The sequence below is a fragment of the Ctenopharyngodon idella genome, chromosome 9 (assembly GCF_019924925.1).
Source record: "Ctenopharyngodon idella isolate HZGC_01 chromosome 9, HZGC01, whole genome shotgun sequence".
Lineage (NCBI taxonomy): Eukaryota > Metazoa > Chordata > Actinopteri > Cypriniformes > Xenocyprididae > Ctenopharyngodon > Ctenopharyngodon idella.
The window spans coordinates 7,850,069-7,874,536 of NC_067228.1; the positions used below are offsets into that span (position 1 = coordinate 7,850,069).

Consider the following 24,468-nt stretch of genomic DNA (forward strand, 5'->3'; position numbering starts at 1 on the left):
TATGAAGATGCTAGTAAATTAATAATCTCCCTCTAATATGTGTGACTACAGGGCAAAATTGGTGTGGCTGGACCAAAGGGTGGTAGAGGAACACAGGGGGCACCTGTAAGTGTAGCTGTGAAAACAATTACTGTATAATGCATTTTGAATGACTAGTCAGTTAACATACCTCGTACTGTTTAGGGCCCAACAGGTTTCCCTGGATCTGCTGGAAGAGTTGGCCCACCTGGTCCAACGGTATGTTGCATGGACTACAAAGGTTCACAATTACAAATCAGAAATGAAGAAAACTCAAAACATTTTTTTAAAACCTTAAGAGTTTGTTTTCTTAGGGTCCTCTTGGTGAGCCAGGTCCACTTGGTCTTCCTGGAAAAGAAGGTCCACCTGGTCTTCGAGGAGACCATGGACCCCCAGGACGCCAGGGAGAGAGAGGCCCCCCTGGGCCTTCTGGAGGCCCTGGAGACAAAGGAGATTCTGGAGAAGATGGACCACCGGTAAGGGCACCAGACGTTTCTCAACTGAAATACTAAATGTAAGAACCAGAATGTTAATGGTTATTTCCATTAGGGGCCTGACGGTCCACCAGGTCCTGCTGGAACAACGGGGCAAAGAGGAATTGTAGGCCTTCCTGGTCAAAGAGGAGAACGTGGAATGCCAGGACTCCCTGGACCAGCTGTTAGTATCCATTAAAAAAAACATTCAGAATCATAAAAAAAAGGCTAAAATATGCTAAAATATTATATAAATATTGAATAGAATTTGAGTTTTGCCTCAGGTAATAGTTTACTGTTCTCTATGGTGTACATATTAAATGATATCTGAGATAACTTCAGATATCCTCTAATCTGTTTGCTCACGATTGTCTCATGTAGGGTCCTCCAGGAAAACAGGGCACATCAGGAGCCCCAGGAGACAAAGGACCTCCTGGCCCAGTTGGGGTGCCTGGCGCTAATGGACCTCGGGGAGATCCTGGACCTGATGTAAAATAAATTTAATATAATTGTTATAGTAATACATTTGCAATGAAAAGAGTTACTTGGCATGATAAATAAATAAATATGGCACTTTTTTAACACAATGGTATTGCAAATTTTGTTCATTAGGGGCCCGCTGGATCTGATGGCCCACCAGGAAAGGAAGGTGTCATAGGAGCCCAGGTGAGACCCAAAAACATCAAATGACCCATTTCTGAATCTTTAATTCAAGCTGTTTGCCCCAATCTTACAGAGTTGCTTAATTTTAAAAGGGTGATCGAGGAGATCCAGGCCCAGAGGGTTTGATTGGATCTGTAGGACAACCTGGTTCCCCCGGTCCTGTCGGTGCAACTGGAGGCGTTGGAAAGAGAGGAGAACCTGTAAGTCTCATATTTTCTTTATATTTAATGTATACAAGAATGACATCTCTAAAGCATTTTGGCTTACATTTCTTCACACTGTCTTATCAGGGTTCAAAAGGACCCTCTGGCCCTCCAGGTCCTGCTGGAAAACGAGGACTCACAGTAAGAAAGCTATTAAATAACACACTAAAGCATAATTCGAAAGGCTTTATTTGCCATGAAGTTGCTGATAAAAACAACACAACAACTGCTCCTTAATTTCCAACTATCTATTTAAGGGACCTCAAGGACCAAGAGGAGATAAGGGAGATGTGGGTGACCATGGAGAAAGAGGACAGAAGGGTCACAGAGGATTTGCAGGCTTACAAGGTCTTCCTGGACCACCTGTAAGTCATCTGCACCCAGTCTATAAATAATTGAATATACTGTATAATATCAAACAATATAATATCAGTGAAGCTTTTCCCCCCCATCATAACCTTTTACATTTACTTCATTTTTAGGGCACAACTGGAGAACAGGGAGCCCCAGGCATTGTTGGTCCAAGTGGACAAAGGGTATGCATTCAACTTGTTTAATGTGAGTGATTTACAATTAGTCAAAAGGTGATTGATGTCAATGAAATAATTTGTGTCACAGGGACCTCCCGGGCCCTCTGGGCCACCTGGAAAGGAAGGGTACATTGGACAGCCTGGACCTATGGGACCTCCTGGTTCAAGAGGGTCTGGTGGTGATATTGGACCAGAGGCAAGTTAAACTTTCATGCCATCTCACATAGTAATAAAACGTATTTTTGTTATCATGCTTAGGGACTTATTTTTGTCATCATGCTTAGGGACCTCCTGGAGATCCTGGCCCACCTGGCCCTCCCGGATCTCCTGGACCTCCCACTGCGGCAATGGAAGACTTTTTTGGTGGGCCTCAAGATTATGATGCTGGTCCTCCTCCCCCAGAGATGAGTGAGGATGAGGCTCTTCCCAAGAGTAACTCTACAGGCATGTTCCAGGCTGATCCTGGAGTTCAGGCTACTTTGAAGGCCCTGAGCAGCCAGATTGATAGCATGCGTAGCCCTGATGGTAGTAGAAAGCATCCTGCCAGAACTTGTGAGGACTTGAAACAATGCTACCCTCAAAAAAAGAGTGGTAAGTTAATAGTATTCCACAAGCATGTAATTCATTATAACCAACTGTGTTAAGTAGGCCACTGACGTGCTAAATCAGTAGCCTACATATACCAACTGAGGCTCATTAGGAAAACATGCCTGTAGCGCCATTTCTGCAAAATAACTTTAGGCTGCTTCTTGCAAGTTTCACAAGAGTTTCAAAGTGAAATGTCCATTGAGTGGTGCTAAAACCACCTTCATTTTTATCTGAAACGGAAATGTACGAATCATACACTATGGTAAATGTGGTAATATGGTAAATTTGAGGTCAAAACATAGTATTGTGCAAGGAACCACGCATAAATGCCTTTAATAGTCTATCTACCTCTGTAAACATTATTTGTGTGAACAGGAATAAAACAGGAATAAAAACTTGAAGTTTTACTGCCACTAGTGGTCATTTCAGCTGTATGTATAGGTATGTTTTTGGAGTTTTGCAAAAATGTAGGTAGAGGCATGTTTGTTTTTTTGTTTTGTTTTTTCCAATGAACCTAGGTTGACATATACAGTTACATCGAATTACATTTAGAAACTTACAGTTTTTACAGTATGTTTGCAATAGTATTACTATTCTAACATCCGCATTGCTGCTTTATATCATTGTAGTTGTTATTTTGAATAAGAATCAAAATTATTCCCCATATACTGTAGTAAATACCAGGATATCAGATGCTTATGAAATCAAACATCCCCAAATGTTTCATCTCTACATTATAGGTGAATACTGGGTGGATCCAAACCAGGGAAGTGCAGAGGACGCCATTAAAGTTCAATGCAATATGGACACTGGAGAGACATGCATCTCCGCAATCCCCACAAGCATCCCCCGGAAGTCATGGTGGAGTTCCCCAGGAAATAAACCTGTGTGGTTTGGAGCCAACATGAATGGAGGAACATATGTAAGCACGTTCAGCTCTCACTCCTCTGAAAATGATGTTGTTTAATCATGTAAATTGCGTGAACTCAATTGACCCTTCGCAAAGACCCGCCCCCCCCTTAGTTACTGTTGCTTTGTTCGACAAGCCATGGCGCTGTCACGCCACAGTGTGAAAAATACATCGCGGAGCAAAGAGGACACTGACAACACATCAACAGACAAGACAGAGCAGGTTACTTATGATATTAAACAAAGTCCTAGCTTTCAAATTGTGTAATTTTTTAAAGAAATTCGAACAATTAAACCGTTTTGTGGCTCTTTAATGTGTCATGACAGATCGCTGTAGTGCCTCAGCTCAAGCGGCTCGTGAACTGATCATCTCTTCCTACTAGTTAATTTATAGCATCAAATAAACATGAATGAACATGAGAAGAAATGTTGTTTCAAACACAGAAAGACTTCAGTACACACCATTTTTCAAGTTCAAGTCCACGAGGTTAATCTTCTAACTCCTGACTGCTTTGTCGGACAAAATGGCGGATTCTGCGTTATGATTGGTTAGATCGCTTGTCAATCAAACTCCTGGCGAAGGGTCAATTAGTGCTATAGCATTTAGAATACAAGATAACATTATGTGACAAGCAGTAATAGAATTATCCATCACATAAAACTGTACATGCCTGTTATTTATTTCTTTTTATGTCTTTGTGAAGTTCACTTACGGGAACAAAGACCAGCCAGCCAACACTGTCACAGTTCAGATGACTTTCATCCGTCTGCTCTCCAAAGAGGCATCACAAACTATCACTTACCACTGCAAGAACACTGTGGGCTACAAGGATGAATCAACTGGAAACCTCAAGAAAGCAGTCATCCTCAAAGCTTCAAATGATCTAGAGCTCAAAGCTGAGGGAAATAACCGCTTTAGATACACTGTCCTTGAGGACAGCTGCTCAGTAAGTACACTGCAGAACATCATTTGTATAAAGGCATAAACCCCTTTTCAAAATCTAGTACGCTGTCTTGCTCTCTACTGCCTACATTTTCTAAGGCAGCCTAACTCAAAATGGAACCTCATAAGTGAGGATTGGATTTAGAACGCTCTGCATAGACAGCAACCTTCTGCATCAACACAAAAATAGCACTAGGTTATTTTAGCATGTTGCTAAGCTAACAAAACATTACTATGCATAGGAATACTTTGATATCATATACTATATATACTTTTCAGACCTTTTTATGGTCAGTGTTGGAGGTAACGCATTACAAGTTATGTAATCAGATTACTTTTTGTAATCAGATTACACATTACTTTTAAATTTACAACAAAATATCTGAGTTACTTGTTTGAAAAAGTAATGCAAGTTACTTTTTGTCATTTATTGACTGATAACTCTCCTGTCCCCATGTTGAGAGATATCGTAGATGCAGAGGTGTTGTGTGCGCTATGTAAACATGATGGCTATTGTAGCTCTAGACTAAATGTGAGCGTGCATTTACTCATCTCACTTGCACAAAAACAGATTCAGTATTCCTTAAAATGAATAAAAACAATAAAATAGAATATCTCACAAACCTGCAATAATTGTTAATACAAATATACCTTATGTATTTAATCTAACTTTATTAACCATTGTATTGCTGCTGGCCTTCGGTGGTCCAATTCATCCATACCAATAAGCAAAATGACTTTAGATAAACATCAAATTTGTTTAATTTTTATTGTTTTTATTGCTGAAGTAAGAGTATTGTACTTTCTTCCCCTGCATCCTATTCTTCTACAATCCAGAATGGCAGCACAGCTGAAAATAAGTAACACACTTTTAAAAGTAACTTTCCCCAACACTGATTATGCTACCTTAGAATTTATTCAAAATTAGGTATCTTATAGTTATGCTGCTTACCTTCTGGAAATGCTTATATCGGGAACTATGTAGACAGCTAGGTTTTGAAACAGAGATTTGAGTTAGATTTAAAGGGTTAGTTCACCCAAAAATGAAAATTCTGTCATTAATTACTCACCCTCGTGTCGTTTCACACCCGTAAGACCTTCGTTCATCTTCGGAACACAAATTAAGATATTTTTGATAAAATCCGATGGCTCAGTGAGGCCTGCATTGACAGCAAGACAATTAACACTTTCAATGCCCAGAAAGCTACTAAAGATATATTTAAAACAGTTCATGTGACTACAGTGGTTCAACCTTAATGTTATGAAGTGACGAGAATACTTTTTGTGTGCCAAAAAAAATAAATAAATAATGACTTTATGACAATATCTAGTGATGGGTGATTTCAAAACACTGCTTCATGATGCTTTACGAATCTTTTGTTTCGAATCAGGGATTCGGAGCACCAAAGTCACGTGATTTTAGTAAACAAGGCTTCGTTACATAAGTGTTTTGAAATTTCAGTGGTTCACCACTGGGGGGCATGACTTTGGCAGTTTGATATGCACTCCGAACCACTGAATCGAAACAAAAGATTCATAAAGCTTTGAAGCTTCATGAAGCAGTGTTTTGAAATCGTCCATCACTAGATATTGTCATAAAGTCGTTAATTTTTTTTTTTGGTGCACAAAAGTATTCTCGTCACTTTATAACATTAAGGTTGAACCACTGTAGTCACATGAACTGTTTTAAATATATCTTTAGTAGCTTTCTGGGCATTGAAAGTGTTAATTGTCCTGCTGGCAATGCAGGCCTCACTGAGCCATCAGAATTTTATGAAAAATATCTTAATTTGTGTTCCGAAGAGGTCTTATGGGTGTGAAACAACATGAGGGAGGGTGAGTAATTAATGACTGAATTTTCATTTTTGGGTGAACTAACCCTTTAACAGACATGCACATACAGCATCAGTACTACAGTTCATAAGATACCTTATAATTTAACCAGTGCCTCCATACTAACCTAAATGAATGTATTTCTCTTCACAGCAAGCAAATGGTAAGTGGGGCAAGACGGTGTTTGAATACAGGACCCAGAAAACAGCAAGACTACCTATTGTGGATATTGCACCTGTGGACATTGGAGGTTCAGACCAGGAGTTTGGTATTGATATTGGGCCTGTGTGCTTCTTGTAAATCAAGGAATAGAGATGCATTGAAGAGAATCCTGAGACTCTTAAAGTGACTGCTGACAAGATCAGCCTTGTACATACAGAGCATTGGACTTTTCTGGCCCTTTAGCGAGATATTTATTGTGCCTTCCAAGCATTTCAAGAAAACAACCGCTCCACAAGGTTTTTACAGAATGGTCCCTTAAAAAAAGAAATTCAATTTGACTGAATTTTTATACTACAAGACTATCCATCAACTGCTGTTTTAAATTGACATGGCCATTGCAAGTAATAGAGTAATGATGCTACACACTGTACCAACACTAGTTGCAATTAAAATCATCTGGATTTGCCTGTTTTCATTACAGTATGTTTTCTATTTTTTTGTATTATTATTATTTTTACAAACAAAAATGGTGCTATAGAGGAAGTTTGCGTTCAGTTGAGTATTTTTTGACTCCCAAAACTGTACTCTTGTACATTCACCCTGTAATTACTTTCGAACCGAATTTACTATTAAAGATGAAAACATTTATTCATTAGTGCAAGCTACCTCGTTTCTATAAACTGGCGAAAGCTGACAACAGACTTGCTGTACGTGAATTCTGATAAGGAGCTGTACGACTGGTTGTATTTCTCTCATCAAAAGGTACAAAGCAGCATAAGGAAATGCAAATAAAATTAAATGCATCTCAGACTCTAATTGTTAAAAGGTGCATTGTTATTTCTCTTTCCCAAAATGAAAACCAAGTATCCAAGTGCAATGCAGGAGATATATTTTTCCTCTAGTGATCTAAAAGTAGCCCTTGCTTTAGTTTTAGGTTTTGTAAAGGTAAAAGGCACAATTTAGTAAAATGCTGGAGCAGTTAAATAAATTAGAGCAGTATTGACAATTTTTATGATGTCATATTTGCTAAAGCATGCAGGTATACCTATCATTCTTGCGCTTTTTCTTCTTTTATTATTATTTTAGAACTCTTTTAAGCCATTTGGTATGGCTTTGAAGCTAATCTCATGTATTTGCTTTGCAAATTAAACATATGCTCAGTACATTTACCATTTTATTAAATCAATCAAAATTTTTCTTCCTCTTTTTTTCTTGACTTTTGAAGATGCTTGTTTCTTTCCTCACCTTTTAAGCATGAAAATATATTTTTAATGAATAAAAATGTAACATATTGCTTTGCTTCATTATATCTTCTAAAAGTTGCTAGAGTGATTTATGCAATTTTGTTAAAACTTGTCAGAATGTTTTTATTTTGATTGTTTTTTATTTTTGCTTTGAGTAAATAAGACATGGCAGGGATAATACTAGTTATTTTTTTTCTTTTCTGTATGTAAAAATCATTTGATTAAGTATAATTGTCAAATACGATCAGAACCATAAATGTCTAGGATCACGAGGACTGCTTTGTTAAATTAGGACCATAAAAATTGGGTATTTAATTAACAGGAAGTGTGGTTTTATGAATCCTGTGTGAATGTTATTATGCCTTGTATGTGTTCTTCAAACAGACTTTCTACAGGTTTCTACTGCATTGAAATATCTTGGTGCAGGAAGACTATAAACGGAAAAAAGGATGGGAAAGAGCAGCTTACGAAAGCATCGATGTGAGAAGAATGAAGTAATGCTCCATGATATGGTGCTCTTCAGAAAGACACACTTAGGAACAGCACACAAAAGATTACATAACTGAGCCAAATTACATTTTGAATTTGAAAAAGAAATCATGAATTATAATAGGGTGGAAAACATACCATTTGAAGCTTTTATACTAATTTTAGGAGTATATTTAAAACAAACAAAAAAAAAGTGTGTGCTGAAAATGAATGGTACTCGAGTATATAATGATTATTTTACTGTAATATTAAAATTTCTTTACATTGTATTTTCAATACATTATCTTCCACTTGAAATAAATTACTTTAACACTATAGCATGCGGGTGACAATTTGTTGAGCCACCAAGAAAAATTAATTTAAAAAAAAGAGTCTCTTATTTAATGCAGGTAAAGGTTTAAGAAAGATGTGTTACAAAACAACTTACACAGAGAATATGTACCGTTTTCTTTTAATGACTACAACAGCAAAGGCTAAAATATTGCTTACAAACTGAATGAACAATAATACATAAACAGAGCTCTTCCAAAGTGCTTCCTTGTGCAAGAGTATACTAAAATATGTAATATAAAATTAAACTGCAATACAAGTACATGTTAATGTGGAAATCTTGCAATTTATGGCACTGCTGTTCATTTAAAAAATACTGTATTTTAATGGATCCACTGCTATAAACAAAAACAATATCATAATTTTACATATGATCTGATAAAAAAAAGTGTGGTTATGATGTACAGTAACACATTAAATGTTAAAAAATAAAGTTATAAAATAATGTAAAAGGGAACTCTCTATAATTATAACGTTTTATGGATTGTAATATGCCATAAAGATAAAAATGTATGTGTAACACAAGCTTAAAGAATTTAAGTTTGATAACAGTTATGAAACTTTGACACAGACTGTGCAGTTCTACATCCTTCATTGCCTGTACAAGCAAGGAGTGTTAAAACAACATTTCTAGTTCTTTTTTTTTTTTAGTTCTTACAAAAATAGTGATCTACTGCTTCTGATTTTCTCAATATACTTTTTGTAAACCAAATTCAAAATGAAAATACATAAAAAAAAACAAAAAAAACAAAACAAAAAACAAACGTAAGATAAGACATTGACATCTTGACTGTAAACCCGAGTTTGGCACTTTAATACAAATGGTTTAACATGAAAGTGACAAAACTTTCTTCTTGGCATCAGCAACGACCTTCTAGTGGATCAAGGGAAAAGACAGTGCCCTCTACTGTTAGTCCCATTTTGAACCCCTCCTGGAGAGGAAAAATAACAGGAAAAAACAAGCTCTATTAATATTACTTCTAAACAACCCACAACCCTTCTAAAACACCCACATTATACATAAACATTTATACAAATCTTTTTTAAGCAGGGCATGAGGAAGATGAAAATGACACAGGGCTTAAAGGGATAGTTGACCCAAAAATGAAAATTCTGTCATCATTTACTCACCCTCAAGTTGTTCCAAACCTGTATAAATTTCTTTGTTCTGCTGAAAACAATGGAAGATATTTTGAAGAAAGTTTATAACAAGGCTGCTTTGGGGCACCATTGACTTCCATAGTAAGAAAAAAAAAATACTATGGAAGTCAATAGTGCCCCAGAACTGTTCAGTTTTCCACATTCTTCAAAATATCTTCCTTTGTGTGCAACAGAAAAAAGAAATTCATACAGGTTTGGAACAACTTGAGGTTGAATAAATGATGACAGAATTTTCATTTTTGGGTGAACTATCCCTTTAAAGTTTGGATGCAAATAATTAATCTTAGAGACATTTACAGGGATAGTTCACATAAAAAACAAAAAACACATTGGCCATCATTTACTCACTCTCATGTTGTTCCAAACCTGTGTGATTTTCTTCGTCCAATGGAACACAAAAGGAGAATACTGACCGCTTGTTTGCCATACATTGAAAGTGAATGGTGACTAGGGGCCATCAAGCCTAAACGACGAAAAGCATAATAAAAGATATTCCAAGTTTTATGAGACAACAGTATGAAATATAGCCCATTCCAAAGTTAATCTTCTGTTATAGCTCTCAAATTTCATTTGGGCGATTTGTGCATATTTATGTTTGGCAATGATATCAAACATATTTTTGTCACCGATTTAAATTGATTCAAAAATTTGGTGTGTACCACAAAATTACTGTATTTCGAAGACTTGGAATATTGGACACAAAACTATGCACACAGTTTATGTAAAGTAGTCACCATTTATTTTCAATATATGGAAAAGAGACGTGTGGACACAAATAAAATGAGGGTGAGAAATCGACAGAATTTTCAGATTTTTGGATGAACTATCCCTTTTAAAGGGATAGTTCACCCAAAAATGAAAATTTGATGTTTATCTGCTTATCCCCAGGGCATCCAAGATGTAGATGACTGTGTTTCTTCAGTAGAACACAAATGATGGTTTTTAACCCCAACCGTTGCGGTCTGTCAGTCGTATAATGCATGTCAATGGTAACACAATCTATGAGAGTAAAAAAAACATGCACAGACAAATCCAAATGAAACTCTGCGGCTCGTGACGACACATTGATGTCCTAAGACACAAAACGATCGATTTGTGCGAGAAACCGAACAGTATTTATATCATTTTTTTACCTCTAATACACCACTATGTCCAATTCTTCAAAAAGCTTATGCTGTATGTCCTACACCTTCCCTATTCAACTTACGGAACGAACTCGGCGGCAGTTCCGTTTTTTCCGTAAGTAGAATAGGGAAGGCGTAGGACATACAGCGTAAGCTTTTTGAAGAATACGGAAAGCGGAAGCACGTGCAAGGTGATCATTTGTGTTTATAAAGCATATACATTTGTATTTTTTTTAGAAAATGACCGATCGTTTCTCTAGATAAGACCCTTATTGCTCGTCTGGTATTGTTTAAAGCCCTTTGAAGCTGCACTGAAACTGTAATTTTGAACTTCAACCGTTTGGAGAGACCATTGAAGTCCACTATAAGGAGAATAATCCTGGAATGTTTTCATCAAAAACCTTAATTTCTTTTCGACCGAAGAAAGAAAGACATGAACATCTTGGATGACATGGGGGTGAGGAAATTATCAGGAAAATTGAAAGTGGACTAATCCTTTAAACTACGCCAAAGCGCATACACACCTCGCGCACCAGATGCCGTGCGTGCGCTCAAGGCAGTTGGACATAGTGGTGTATTAGAAGTAAAAAATGATATAAATACTGTTCGGTTTCTCGCACAAATCGATCGTTTCGTGTCTTAGGACATCAATATGTCGTCACGAGCCGCAGGGTTTAATTTGGATTTGTCTGTGCATGTTTTTTTTGACTCTCATAGATCGTGTTCCCATTGACATGCATTATACGACTGACAGACCGCAACGGTTGGAGTTAAAAATCATCATTTGTGTTCTACTAAACAAAGTCACCTACATCTTGGATGCCCTGGGGATAAGCAGATAAACATCAAATTTTCATTTTTGGGTGAACTATCCCTTTAAACATGTCAAAGTAGACCTCAGCTATATGCCATCTGAAATAAATCAAATTTTCTTAGAATACAAACCATCTTTGCCGCTGCAAGCAGAAAGAGAGCAAAGAGACGGAAAAGTGAGATTGTTAGTTGAGCAAAACTGGCAAATGATATAAATGTTTCATGTAACTGCTCTGTATGCAAGATTTCCTGCATGTTAGTCTATTTAAATCGGGTTCAAAGCATACTTAACAAAAAAGCACACTTAGCACTTCTCTTGAAAGTTTTTCATCCACATATAGCACTCCCAAGACAAATCCAAAATGAACATAAAACAAAATTTTATGAAATCATCCTACTGGTCCGTTCTGAATTGAGAGTGTCTTCACAGCTGCAGCAGTGCCTACCGTCAGCTCCATTAGCTGCTCATTCACACCAGTCCTTTTGCTAATAATTCACAGACATGTAGTCACCTGCATCTCATCCAGCTTTGACTGGATGTCGGGAGGAAAGTCAGCTGCCCCGCAGGTGAATGGGTCAAATGGCTCTGCACCAAACACGTCTCTCCCTGAAGAAAAAGAGAAGAGTCTTTTTTTCCTTCATTTTACAGGCCACTAAGGCTAACTTCTATAATATATAAAGTAAAAGGAATGGCCACGCAACCTAACCTTATGGTCGAAGGAGCCAACATTTATCAACTTTTGGTAAAAAAGAGAAAAAGAGACAGCTTACTAATCTCTGTAGGCCTTGCTGGGGGTGGAGGGGCCGAGCCATTACTTGCTGGTATTGGAACCAATGGGGTCATTGGAGAAAATGGAACCATGTCAAATATGTCAGTGGGGGTCTTCGAGGACATGCTGTTTCCCTGCAAAAATGGGTGAGGTAGATGAGCGTTCTGAATAATAACTCATTTGAAAACCCTTTTCATATGTTAAAACACCAATGAAGTGCTACATATTAAAGAGTATATATAATGATAAAGTCAACATGAAATCAAAATATACCCAACTCAATCAATCAAAAATAAAAAAAAAATAAAAAATTCTGTACACAAACATTATTTCTTCGCTGATATTACAAATTCCTCTCACTTTCTAATCTTTTTTATATGGAAGCTTGTTTCCTCCATGGAATAAAAAAATGTAAAAGATAATTGTGACTTTTTATCTCACAATTCTGACTTTTTTCTCAGAATTGCACGATATAAACTCACATTTGCGATTTATAAAGTCAGAATTGCATGATAAAAAGTCACAATTGTGAGTTATAAAGTCAGAACTGCATATTATAAAGTCATAATTGTGAGATATAAATCGCAATTCTGACTTTTTCCTCACAATTCTAACTTTTTTCTCAAAATTGCATGATATAAACTCGCAATTGCGATTTATAAAGTCAGAACTGCATGATAAAAAAAAAAAAAAAAAAATTGTGATTTATTTTTTATATATTTACAATTGTGTGTTATAAAGTTGGAATTGCTGTGTTATAAAGTAATAATTATGAGATATAAAGTCGTAATTGCAAGAAATAAGTCAGAATTCCAAGTTTATATCATGTAATATATATAAACTCGCAATTCTGACTTTTTTCTCAGAATAGCGTGATATAAAGTCGCAATTGCGAGAAAAGAAGTCGGAATTGTGAGATAAAAATTCGCAATTTTTTTTGTTTTTTTTTTCTCTGGCAGAAAACAAGCTTCCATATTTTCATGATCCAATCAATTCCCAAATTATAAATTCAAGCCCCACCTTTTTTGCTTGCTAAAAGATTTACTTGGAAACATTTCAAATTACAGGAGTAAAATAGGTCTTAGTGAAAATTTATGACCACTTAAGGCTGGTTCACACAGCCCCAAACAAATACCCACAGGGTGAACACACTGATCCAACAAAACCCAACAACCGCTGGAATCTGGTGTTGCCGTTTGTTGGGGCTGTGTGAATTAGCCTTTAAAATCTGAGGGTAAAACAGAGAAAGAGTAAACAGAAAAGTGCTTAACAGGAGGGCGAGGAACACTGGCTCCACTGGGAGGCTTTGACAGAGCTGGTTTAGCAGGTGGAGGAGTCAGAAGACCAGCAGAAAGGTTAGAGTCAGGTGAGCTCATTGGCGTTAGTGTAACAGAAGAGATTTCAAGACAAGAGAACGAGGTAACGTTGTGACACCAGAAGAGAGATGAGGGTCTCTGAAGCATATAGGCCTCATTAGAAGAGTTAATGTGAAGAAGCTGTGGAAAGATCAGAACTAGTCAGCGCTGGTGATCTAGTTTTCCTGCTGGGATTTTTCTTTGAAAAAAAGAAAAAGCTCATGAGTTTAGAAAATGTCTTTAGGCATAGCTGATGTCAGTTTTATATGCAGCTAATTAACAGAATGGTGAACGGCAATCAGGTACACTCTACTGACAGGAAGTCCATCCGGTGCTTACAGGAGGAACTTGAGCAATCATCAGCTGTTCTTCTAAGACTTGCAACTGCTTCTTCAATTCAGAATTTTCAGCTTCAAGATCTTGAATCTATAAAGACAGATATGGATTTGTCATACACAAATGGTCCTACAATATTTGAGTCATTGAGTAACAACAGTTATGGCATATATTCTCTAACTGCAACTGTAAATCATGCTCACTCTTTTCTGCAGGCCACCGATCTGTTTCCTTGTCTCTACGTCTTTTCCCCCGGACTCCAGAAACTTCTTGTAAGCCAAGTCAAATGCTTGGCCGATGGTCAATGTTATCTCTTCTGCCTGGAATCGACAGATAAAATACAGATGATTTTCCTAGTAACATCATCAGCAGTATTTTGTTAGGCCGTTTGTCTTTTGAGCCACATTTAAGTATCCATTTAAATTAAAAGTAATATGAATATAGTTAATATATAATTTATAAATATGTAAAAGTCAGAATCATTTCATTAAAGCTGCAGTCCATAAGTTTTGTCTCTTTGTCGCCATCTCTGTTTGAAAGCTGCAATTGCAGTTATTTGCGGAATTATCATCTTTATGTGGGTTCTGCATCGGCACGGCTCCTCAGAGTTGATCAATCTAATGTTTGCTGTCAGTCAACACATTGGTGTGAATACTGTACTTCAGAATCACAGATTCTACGTCTTGGAAGTATGACCAAAATAAGAATTTTCACCGGAAAATGTCATCTGAACAACATGTCTACCACTTTTGTTCTGACCAACTGAGGAAAAACAGCATTACAATAAATCACTCTGCCAATGGTGATTAAATCTAATGATCGCTTAGCTCGGATCACGTCAAACTGTGCAAATTATTATTATTGTTATACTTTGTTCTCAAATTGTTAATGTTAACAACATCAGCATTGCATGACTATGTGTATTTAGTGTGTATTAGCGTTACCTGTAGATATTAATTTCTGTAGCCACTCTGCAGTCCGAAGTCTTTTGCTTTTGACTACGGGTTATGCCAAGTTTACACTACAGGACTTTAAACGTCGGCAGATCGCTGTGCTGTTCAGACTACATGACATGCTGCGGAGTCTTGAAGTTGTTGTGGTGTTCACACTACGTGACACTACGTATATGATCCGCAACAGGGGGTTACACACTACACGAGCTGACGACAACTGTCACCCAACGGCTTTATTTGAAAATGGATGTTGGGAAGAAATTAGATTAAATTTTGAATTAAATTTAATTAAAATTAAATGAACCCTTTCACACATAAGTTTAAAATATTCTGGCTGATCTCCCAGAGTTAAGGCCACCATTAGAACGTTTCCTTTATTGTTTCCATGACGACGTGTCATGATTGTCACGTGACACACCGCGGCCACACTGTATGACAGATGTATCGCTTTTCTCACCATGTCATCAACTATCTGATATTCCGACTCTCATATATTTGCAAGTGAGTGTTTTGTCTTTTAAAAACCTACATCATGATTTTGATCTTAATCTATAACGCGAGATGGGCATCGCCTTGTTTGTTTGCGCTTTATTTCAGAGAGTCCTGTCAGTTGGATTTATAGGCTATAGCATGTGAATTCATCTATTTGTACCGAAATACATGTGGCTGGTGAACTGGGAGAAGAATAGAGTAAGCTTTATAGTTACTTACACAATGTGTATCTGATATGAATAAACGTCAGCAAATTATATTTGAATGGATTGTTATTGCTGCTTCCATAGACATCAATGTATATTTCATTGTCTGTTGCGTCGTGACACCACAGGATGTCGAGTCGGCCGACAGCTCCAGATATTTAGCATGCTAGATATTTGTCTGGCGTCAGCTAGGTGTCGGCGGCACGTTAGCAAGCCTCTTTGATGCGTCATTGAGTAGTTCACACATAAAGATTGGCGAGCGCCGATCACCCGCTGATCTTCCCCCGATCACAGCCCAACCTGTCGGCGAGCTCCTTAACTTGCAAATCGGGCTTAAAATCCTGTAGTGTAAACTTGGCATTAATCTCCAGTTGTCACTGATGATTGTCATTTGGACTTTTCTGGATTACAATCCGCCATCAAAATGATAAGTTTAATTATTCCAGCTGCTGTGAGAAAAGCTTATAAACCAGCAGCATCCTCACATGCCATATAGCCTACTAGCTAGGACTCCTTCTTTATCTAAACAGTGACTATGACGTAATGACGCAAAGATGAACGACTGCATGCTCGAATTTCCCGCAGAAACCTACAAGTACAGATTTTATTATAAAACATTATTACAAGCTTACCGTTATAATTGGGCTAAGGTAAGGAGATAGTTTTGAACACTGGCTGGTTATGTACTTGCTTAAATTAATTTTGGATCATTTTTAACCAAATAAGTTACGGACAGCAGCTTTAAAAAGAATTAGGACTACTATTATGATGACATTATCTGTTGTCTTACACATTTTTCACTGTCAAACACATAGCAGAGATGTTTGTTGGACTCTGAATCTTTACAAATGAATGTGAATATCCTTTTGTCTGTCTTATCATCTGCACAGAAGGATATCCGGTGCAACTGACAGTTGTACTGTACTTCCTGTGAAGAAAAAACAAGATTAGAGACAGTATAGACAAAATATATGGCCTTTAGATAGATATGGGCATACAGTGGCACCAAAGAGTATTAGGAGACACTTATATAATCTTTTAATGTAAGTGAAACAACAAAGTATTAACCAACTTATCCTATGGTGATTATAAAGTCAGTTCTCCTCAGGTTCTCATGGGTGTCCTAGCAGAGTTATCACAGGTGTAGTATATCATTAACCATGATCATTATCTACTAACATTTAACAACCAAAAACTGTCCAATTGCTTTTTATGGGGCCATTAAAGTCTCTCAGTTGGCTCTTCTTAAACAACATGGCTCATGTGAGGCAATTTGTTTCATAAATCTGTTTGTTGGGCTATGCACATACCTTTGATTTAGGATCTAATATTTTCACTCCGTAGATGGAGATCTGTAATTCCACTTTTGGGATCTTCTGTCCCTCTGACTTCTTGATATGCCTCTGAAACTTTAAAGAAAGAAAGACCACAATCAGATTCAAAGAGATCAGATATGTATAATAGATATTATATTAATAATAATAATACATGTGACCTTAAATAGCTTTTCTTATTTGATCAAAACCCCTTATAAGCGATAATGTAACATTAAGAGAGAAGGTTTTATAAAATAAAGCTCTCTATGCCTCATTAAACAGGTAAGCTGTGATCCACCGCTGAAGGTGTGAAACAGCTGGAGGGTGCTATTACTACATCTTCTCGAGAAATACCACTTCCTGTTTCCAGATGAAAACAATGGTGCCTATTGTGTGCAGCCAACGTGAAGCTACGGTAACTTACCTTGAGCTTTCTGACAGCATCTTTTACGACTTCTGTACCTTTGGGTTGATCAACTTCTGTATTCCCCAGAAACTATGGGAGAAACAAAAATCATATGGCGTGGAACATTTTTATGTTTTATGAACACAGATTTGAAAATAATAATTAATACAAATAATAAAATAAAGATTTTTTTTTATGAATGCAGATTTGATATTTAATAAAATAAAAAATAAAAGTCAATGAAAAAATAAGCTGCACATGAAGGAGACTAGGAGATTAGTTCACTTTCAAATAATAATTAGCCCAAGCTTTACTCACCCTCAAGCCATCCTAGGTGTATATGACTTTCTTCTTTCTGATGAACACAATAGGAGAAATATTAATAAATATCCTGACGCATCCGAGCTTCATAATGGCAGGAAGCGTTACCAAACACATATGAGCTGAAGGAAGTGTCTCTATCCACATCCATCCATCATAAACGTACTCCACACGGCTCCGGAGGGTTAATAAAGGCCTTCTGAAGCAAAGCGTTGCGTTTGTGTAAAAAATAAATAAAAATCCATATTTAACAGGTTATGAAGTAAAATATCTAGCTTCCGCCAGACCACCTTCCGTATTCTATTTACGAAGAAAGTGTAAAACTCTTGCAGTTTAAAATGCTTACACTACATCCTACACCTTCCCTATTCAACTTACGGAAAAAGTGTAACTGACGTCTTTTTTTTTTTCCTTATTTGAATACGGAAGGTGGTCTGGCGGAAGCTAGATATATTACTTCATAACTTAAAGGGATAGTTCACCCAAAAATAAAAATTCTGTCATCATTTACTAACCCTCAGGTTATTCCAAACCTGTATACATTTCTTTGTTCTGTTGAACACAAAGGAAGATATTTTGAAGAATGTGAGAAACTGAACAGTTCTGGGGCACCATCGATTTCCATAGTATTTTTTTTTCCCTGCTATACAAGTCAATGGTGCCCCAAAGCAGCCTGGTTACAACCTTTCTTCAAAATATCTTCCTTTGTGTTCAGCAGAACAAAGAAATTTATACAGATTTGGAACAACTTGGGGGTGAGTAAATGATGACAGAAATTTCATTTTGGGGTCAACTATCCCTTTAAATATGGATTTTTTTTTTTTTTACACAAACACATCGCTTCGCTTCAGAAGGCCTTTATTAACCCCCCAGAGCCGTGTGGAGTATGTTTATGATAGATGGATGTGGATGGAGACACTTTGTTCAGCTCATACTTGTTTGGTAACGCTTACTGCCATTATAAAGCTCAGATGCGTCAGGATATTTATTAATATTTCTCAGATTGTGTTCATCAGAAAGAAGAACGTTTATATACACATAGGATGGTTTGAGGGTGAGTAAAGCTTGGAGTCATTTTCATTTGAAAGTGAACTAATCCTTTAAGGAAACTGACCACAAAGCAAACATCAGTACTTCTGTTCATTGTGCAGACATTAACATTATAACTGAACCCTATAATTGAGAATTTCATTAAAAGGCTTTGATGATTCCTAAGAAAACTTTCCACATTTAATATGGAACAGATTGGAGCTTGTGATACAAAAAACACTACATTTAGCTTCCAACAGATGGAGCTATTAACCTTTTACACCCAGTCCTTGTGGTCAAGATGCTGTGCTAGCTGATTTAACAAAGGTCCTTAAAACATGCACTAATGGCTTACACCTTGCCATTACTTCCTTAGTCTAATGGCTACTCTATTGAAATGAATAAATGAACAGTAATTTGAGAGTAACCACAAAGATTCCCAGACTATACTTATATGATTTTCTTGTCTGACCCATTTTCATTCGTCATAAAAACATTACTTTTCTCTGATGAGGCTATAAACAGAATCATTAAAAGGTCCCTCTACCTTTTCAAACACTAATTTCTGTGACTCAGTCATTACTGCTGGTCAGCCTTTTTCTAAGAACGCATTGGAAGAAATGGATTCATGATTAGCCCTGATCATTACACATGTAGTGTGAAATACTAAATTCTTCTGGTGGACAAGAAATGCATTATCATCCAAACTGGAGTTAAACAAAACCGACTCCATAAACGCATCTGCAGCACGTATTTATGATGGATGTCGTCCACACTCAAGGGCAAGTGAGCACGGTAGGACAGAATGTGAGGCAGGAGTGATAGATACACTACATTACACTGGGTGGAGAGTCTCTTGTTCCTGACGACTGTTCCCTGCTGGTCTGTTCGAAGGTGTTTTTGTGCCAAAGACATCCAGCCTTCGCTCATCTATCACCTGCTACACTGGCAGAATACCATTTTTTCCTTCTTTAATTCACTTGCTTTGTCTATTCTATTCTCCTCTCCAAAGGCAGAAAACACAGCTGAAACTTCAGCAGCTCTGAGGATCAAAATCCTTTTTAGTTTTTGGGAGGAATTCAGTAAGACATCTTAGAAGCACTGCTCAGGAGTAGACAGCTTCTCAGCTCTGAACAGAAGATGAGTCTTTGGTGAAACGGAGCGTAAAACAGCACTGACAGTGTATACGAGATGTTCTTTCCCACACAATGTTTGATGAATAGCAAAAGAGACACAAACAAATTCATTGTTTTGTGAAAAGACTATACAAAAAAAGACTGAAAATTGATATAGTGTTTTCATTGATCAGTTTAGACCTCTGGATATTTGTCTTTTTTTCTTCTTTTTTTTTTTGTAAGTACAATTGCTGTATTTATGCCAGCAAGCATTAAAGTCAACATGAAATCAAAACTGTCCCCATTTTCTTTCTTCATACTCCTGGTTTTATTCTGCAAGATTCACTGTTATTTCAAATAAAGTCAAGTTATTTATTGTCATAGTTCATAGTAAAAGGTTTTTTTTTTTGTTTTTTTTAGCTTGTGTTGTAAAGCGCTTTGAGAAAGCAACTTTTAAAGGCGCTATACAAAATAAATGTATTATTACTATTATTTTGTCCTCCATAAGGCTGTTACATTTTTATATATAAACTACTCATATTTAATATACATTTAATGTGTGTATATATACATTTAATGTGTGTGTGTGTATATATATATTTAATATCTATCTATCTCTATCTATCTATCTATCTATCTATCTATCTATCTCTCTCTCTCTCTCTATATATATATATATATATATATATATGAAAAAGATCAAGAGATATAGGCCTACATACATACTATCATTCAAAAATGGTATCATTTACTTTTTTTTCTCTTTTTTAAAAAAAAAAAAATGAATAGTTTTTAAATAAGTAGTTTTATTCAGACAGAAAGCATTGAAATTACCAAGATATTAATGTTACAAAACAATTCTCGCAAATAAATGCTGTTTTTTCATACTTCATCTATTCATTGAAGAAAAACAAATCTATTAAAAAAAAAAAAAAATATATATATATATATATATAGTAAAAGGGATAGTTCACCCAAATATAAAACTTCTGTCACCATTTACTCACCCTCAAGTTGTTCTAAACCTGTATGAGTCTTTCTTCTGCTGAACACGAATAAGATATTTTGAAGACTGTTGGTAACCAAATTGTTGGTCCCCATTGACTTCTAAAGTATTTTTTTCATACAATGGAAGTCAAAGGGGACCAGCAACTGTTTGGTTACCCATATTCTTCAAAATATCTTCTTTGTGTTAAACAGATAAAAAGAAATGCATACAGGTTTAGAACAACTTGAGGGTGAGTAAATGATGCCAGCATTTTCATTTTTGGGTGAACTATCCCTTTAAGCAGCACAACAGGATTTCTAGTTTGAATGTTTCAACTTCAATGTGCCAAATCAGCAGATTAGAATGTCTGAAGGATCATGTGACACTGAGGACTGGAGTAATGGCTACTGAATATTCAGCTATAAATTTTATTTTAAAACATACTAAAACAAAACTGTTATTTTAAATTGTGATAATTCACAACATTTTACAGTTTTTAGATTATATAAATGGAACCTTGTTGAGACAATTCTTTCAAAAATATCTCTTACTGACCCCAAACCTTTGAACGGTTTAAAAAAGGTAGTAAAAAAAAATTTAACACTACAAACAAATATGGATTAGCAAAACAGCCACATTCATCATCTACAAGAGAAAAATATTTGGAAAAAGAGGTTCATAACACATACCTTGGCATTGTATGCTATAAAATGCTTGGCCAGAGCTTCTGGAGTGTGCATCCATGATTTATCTAGAAAGAGAGAACACTATTAACTTAATAAAGTGTTTTATGAAGCATGCAATACCTTAATGATATTTTTAACATTTTAGACAAACAGTCTATAAAACAGAGTCAGCCCTTTAAATCAGCTGCTGTTCAGACCTCTTAGCAGTGAAAATTCTAGTGCAAATGTTTATAAACAACAAACCTGTTATTATAAATGATTATTTATTAACTGCTGTCCAGACCTCTTAGCAGTGAAGCCCATGTAAATAGCTTTCAACAACAGAACATGATTATAAATAATTACTTCTCTTTTAATGTCCTTACGTAACTGTTAAATAAAGCAATTTCAAAAACTGTAGAAGATGAACAGCCATATGCCTGTGTACAAGAAGGATTTCAGCTAATGCTGCAGTGTAGCTCAAACTGGCTTGCCAGAGCGCAAATACTGAAATTGGCCTTAAAGGAGTGCAGACAGGGGGTCAGATGTGATGGACAGGAGACACCGACATGCCTGTGCTTGTGTGACAGCTTAGAGGAAACTGCAAGGCCTAACCGTGACAAACAAGCTGCAGGAGTCACAACATTCAGAGCGCCTGCCGATTTACTCGGCATCAACACCCGGAGCTCACAAACAGAGATGGCCACACCACTGTGTGTCCGAAATCACTCCCTGTGTCGGCCATTTGGCAATGCATCATTCTTCACACTCTTTTTTCCAAATCTTTCTTTAAACTTTGCTTTAATGTACTACAAATGTGAAGCTTCTGAGAGAGTGTTATGCAACAGTATTCTGGACATTCGCCATACAGCCATTTAGAAGGAAACAACGACCAATTAATCTCCCATTTAGCCAAGTATAACTCAGGCAGATCGAAATAAAAGACCCCTGAGGACACAAAACCTCTTCTGGGTTTTCAAGAAAGCAGTGATTGATTTTAATTAGCAGTTAATTGTAAATATACAGAAAAAGAAATGGCCTGTGGACTGAAAAATGACTCTTAGATAAGCGGTCATTACAAAAGTTAGCCACACTTTTTGAGGCATTCAGTGCTATTAGGATTTAAATTGCTGAGTAGTTACAGATATAACATGTCATGTACATGAACCTCAAAGTTAATTATCAAGGTTCACAGTTGTATATTTTGATCTCATTCTTATCCTCATAAATCCATTGCTTATTGAAAATCTGCCAGTTTTTCTTCTTCCATGGATTGTCAGGGTATAGCGTGTTTGCCCGCTGAGATTCCTCATAGAGTGTGATTCATAGGTCAAATGAAGAGCGCACACCTCGAAATGTCACAGTGCTCCTGCGTAGATCTGTGTGTAAGAACGGTAGGTGTTTCATAAGGATCACAGCGATGCTGAAACTGATGGCAAAGTGTCTGGAGAAATGTATTGCTTATTCTTATATTTTTTGAAGGGAAACCAATATAAATGGAGAAACAAAGAGAAAAATCTGTCAGAAGGTCATTACAGAAAGCAATGAAATGTGACAAAAGCAATTGTGTCTATATGGTGCCATCAAAACATTTCTTGTGCATATCTGAGCATCTCGACTATCAACTAATAGCAGGCTGAGGGAGTGTTTTGAATTTAATGAATAGTACTGAATTGGAAGAATGGCCAAATATCGACAGCGTTTCCCACACTAACATCCAATGATCAATGAGTGAATATCAAGTCTGTCAAATCACAACATTTTGGCATATTCTTAACAGGATTCCTCTGCGAGGGCTTCATAAGAGCGTAAGAGCCTTGGTAGTCTCCACATCTAATTTTACAGCTCACTGCTTTGATTCATGGAGCTCTGAATGGCAATAAGACGACGTTATAGCAAAAATAAGATAAGAATGATCTATTACAATACTAATGCTTCTTTAAGCCACTAACAAACAGTAAAGAAATGCCCTGGGTGCTAAGCCTTTCTGTTGCATTTCAATTGAAATAGATTAAGTGTTGAATATGCATTTTAATACATGTTCTGGACCGCAAGTTCTTGTAAGAACCTAAGCAATTTTTCATTAAATAAAGATTATGTTTTATCCATATTCTCAAGGTATTTCTGTCATCTCCAGCTACATGCTATGAAAGCCTGGAGGTATTAGCAATGCGATGATGACATGATCAGAAATTTCTTCAAGCGTTTTGCAGGGAAATAAATAAAACGAAAGAATGAGACAGAGACAGAAAAGGATAGCACAATAACTGTTGTAATATAAGTAATTAGGTAGTATTGTGTATAATTTAGCTAAGGTTATTTACAGGATACTGTGAAGGATTCTGGAAAATCCTAGTTGTCACTAATTAACCAGCTGCACTCACCAAACGCAATCATTTCTGAGCTTAAAAGCATGAAAAAAAAAAAAAAAAGCACAAATCACATCAGAGATTATGCCAAATCATAACTCAAAGTCGCACGACTGAGAAGTCTTTTGTGCTGTTTGGGCTATTCAAGCTGATCATGTGTGGGTTCAAACTTGAATTTATTATGCTCCAAATAACAGACACTGTTGCTATTTAATGTTCTGTGTCTGGTAATTGGATGCATAAGTCTGGAAAGAATCTGGGTCCAATTATTTCTTTGTCATCACACAAACAGTGTTTCTGCCTTCGAGCTTTGTGAATTTCCAACCATCTAATTCAGAAACAAAGTCTATACCTGTTGAGTATGTGAACAGTAATTGAACCTGTAACTTTACATTTCATTATTCTATATTTCAGCAGATAACCCTAGAGAATCAAAAGATTATTTTGTTACACTTTATAATAAGTATACAGCAATAAAGTGCTTACAAATCATTTGCAAACTATTAGTTTATAGTTAATTCATAGTTTATGTATTGTAGTCTCTATATTGTTTAATAGGCTATATACAAATAGAGAGTTCTTCATTCATTGTCACTATAGTTGAATTATTGTTTAATTAGCTCTTAAGAATAGTTCATGTTTTTTTATACTTTGTTAACTTATT

General features: G+C 36.3%; 2 protein-coding genes across 11 annotated transcripts in view; one reads left to right on the forward strand and one right to left on the reverse strand.

Annotated features, from left to right (window-relative positions):
- col5a2a (collagen, type V, alpha 2a) overlaps positions 1 to 7,518 on the forward strand; it is a 35,629-nt gene extending 28,111 nt beyond the window's left edge. The window contains exons 40-54 of the mRNA XM_051906845.1: positions 52 to 105; positions 184 to 237; positions 333 to 494; positions 568 to 675; positions 873 to 980; positions 1,104 to 1,157; positions 1,247 to 1,354; positions 1,445 to 1,498; positions 1,615 to 1,722; positions 1,840 to 1,893; positions 1,976 to 2,083; positions 2,172 to 2,478; positions 3,216 to 3,397; positions 4,089 to 4,331; positions 6,314 to 7,518. Coding sequence (XP_051762805.1) covers positions 52 to 105; positions 184 to 237; positions 333 to 494; positions 568 to 675; positions 873 to 980; positions 1,104 to 1,157; positions 1,247 to 1,354; positions 1,445 to 1,498; positions 1,615 to 1,722; positions 1,840 to 1,893; positions 1,976 to 2,083; positions 2,172 to 2,478; positions 3,216 to 3,397; positions 4,089 to 4,331; positions 6,314 to 6,460 — 1,851 coding nt within the window. The 3' untranslated portion in view covers positions 6,461 to 7,518. The remainder of the gene's footprint in view (positions 1 to 51; positions 106 to 183; positions 238 to 332; positions 495 to 567; positions 676 to 872; positions 981 to 1,103; positions 1,158 to 1,246; positions 1,355 to 1,444; positions 1,499 to 1,614; positions 1,723 to 1,839; positions 1,894 to 1,975; positions 2,084 to 2,171; positions 2,479 to 3,215; positions 3,398 to 4,088; positions 4,332 to 6,313) is intronic.
- A 972-nt stretch (positions 7,519 to 8,490) lies between these two features.
- Positions 8,491 to 24,468, reverse strand: part of gulp1a (GULP PTB domain containing engulfment adaptor 1a) — a 63,403-nt gene continuing 47,425 nt past the window's right edge. For 6 of the 10 annotated variants that reach the window (XM_051906866.1, XM_051906869.1, XM_051906868.1 and 3 more), the window contains 10 exons: positions 21,460 to 21,521; positions 17,336 to 17,407; positions 16,906 to 17,004; positions 16,386 to 16,523; positions 14,148 to 14,264; positions 13,948 to 14,034; positions 13,525 to 13,749; positions 12,255 to 12,387; positions 11,996 to 12,090; positions 8,491 to 9,317 (listed from right to left, as the gene is read on the reverse strand). In XM_051906866.1, the coding sequence (XP_051762826.1) occupies positions 9,246 to 9,317; positions 11,996 to 12,090; positions 12,255 to 12,387; positions 13,525 to 13,749; positions 13,948 to 14,034; positions 14,148 to 14,264; positions 16,386 to 16,523; positions 16,906 to 17,004; positions 17,336 to 17,407; positions 21,460 to 21,521 (1,100 nt within the window). In that variant the 3' untranslated portion in view covers positions 8,491 to 9,245. Of the gene's footprint in view, positions 9,318 to 11,615; positions 11,627 to 11,929; positions 12,091 to 12,254; positions 12,388 to 13,524; positions 13,750 to 13,947; positions 14,035 to 14,147; positions 14,265 to 16,385; positions 16,524 to 16,905; positions 17,005 to 17,335; positions 17,408 to 21,459; positions 21,522 to 24,468 lie in introns of all 10 variants that reach the window. The other 4 variants (XM_051906873.1, XM_051906874.1, XM_051906876.1 and 1 more) reach the window with 4 other exon arrangements.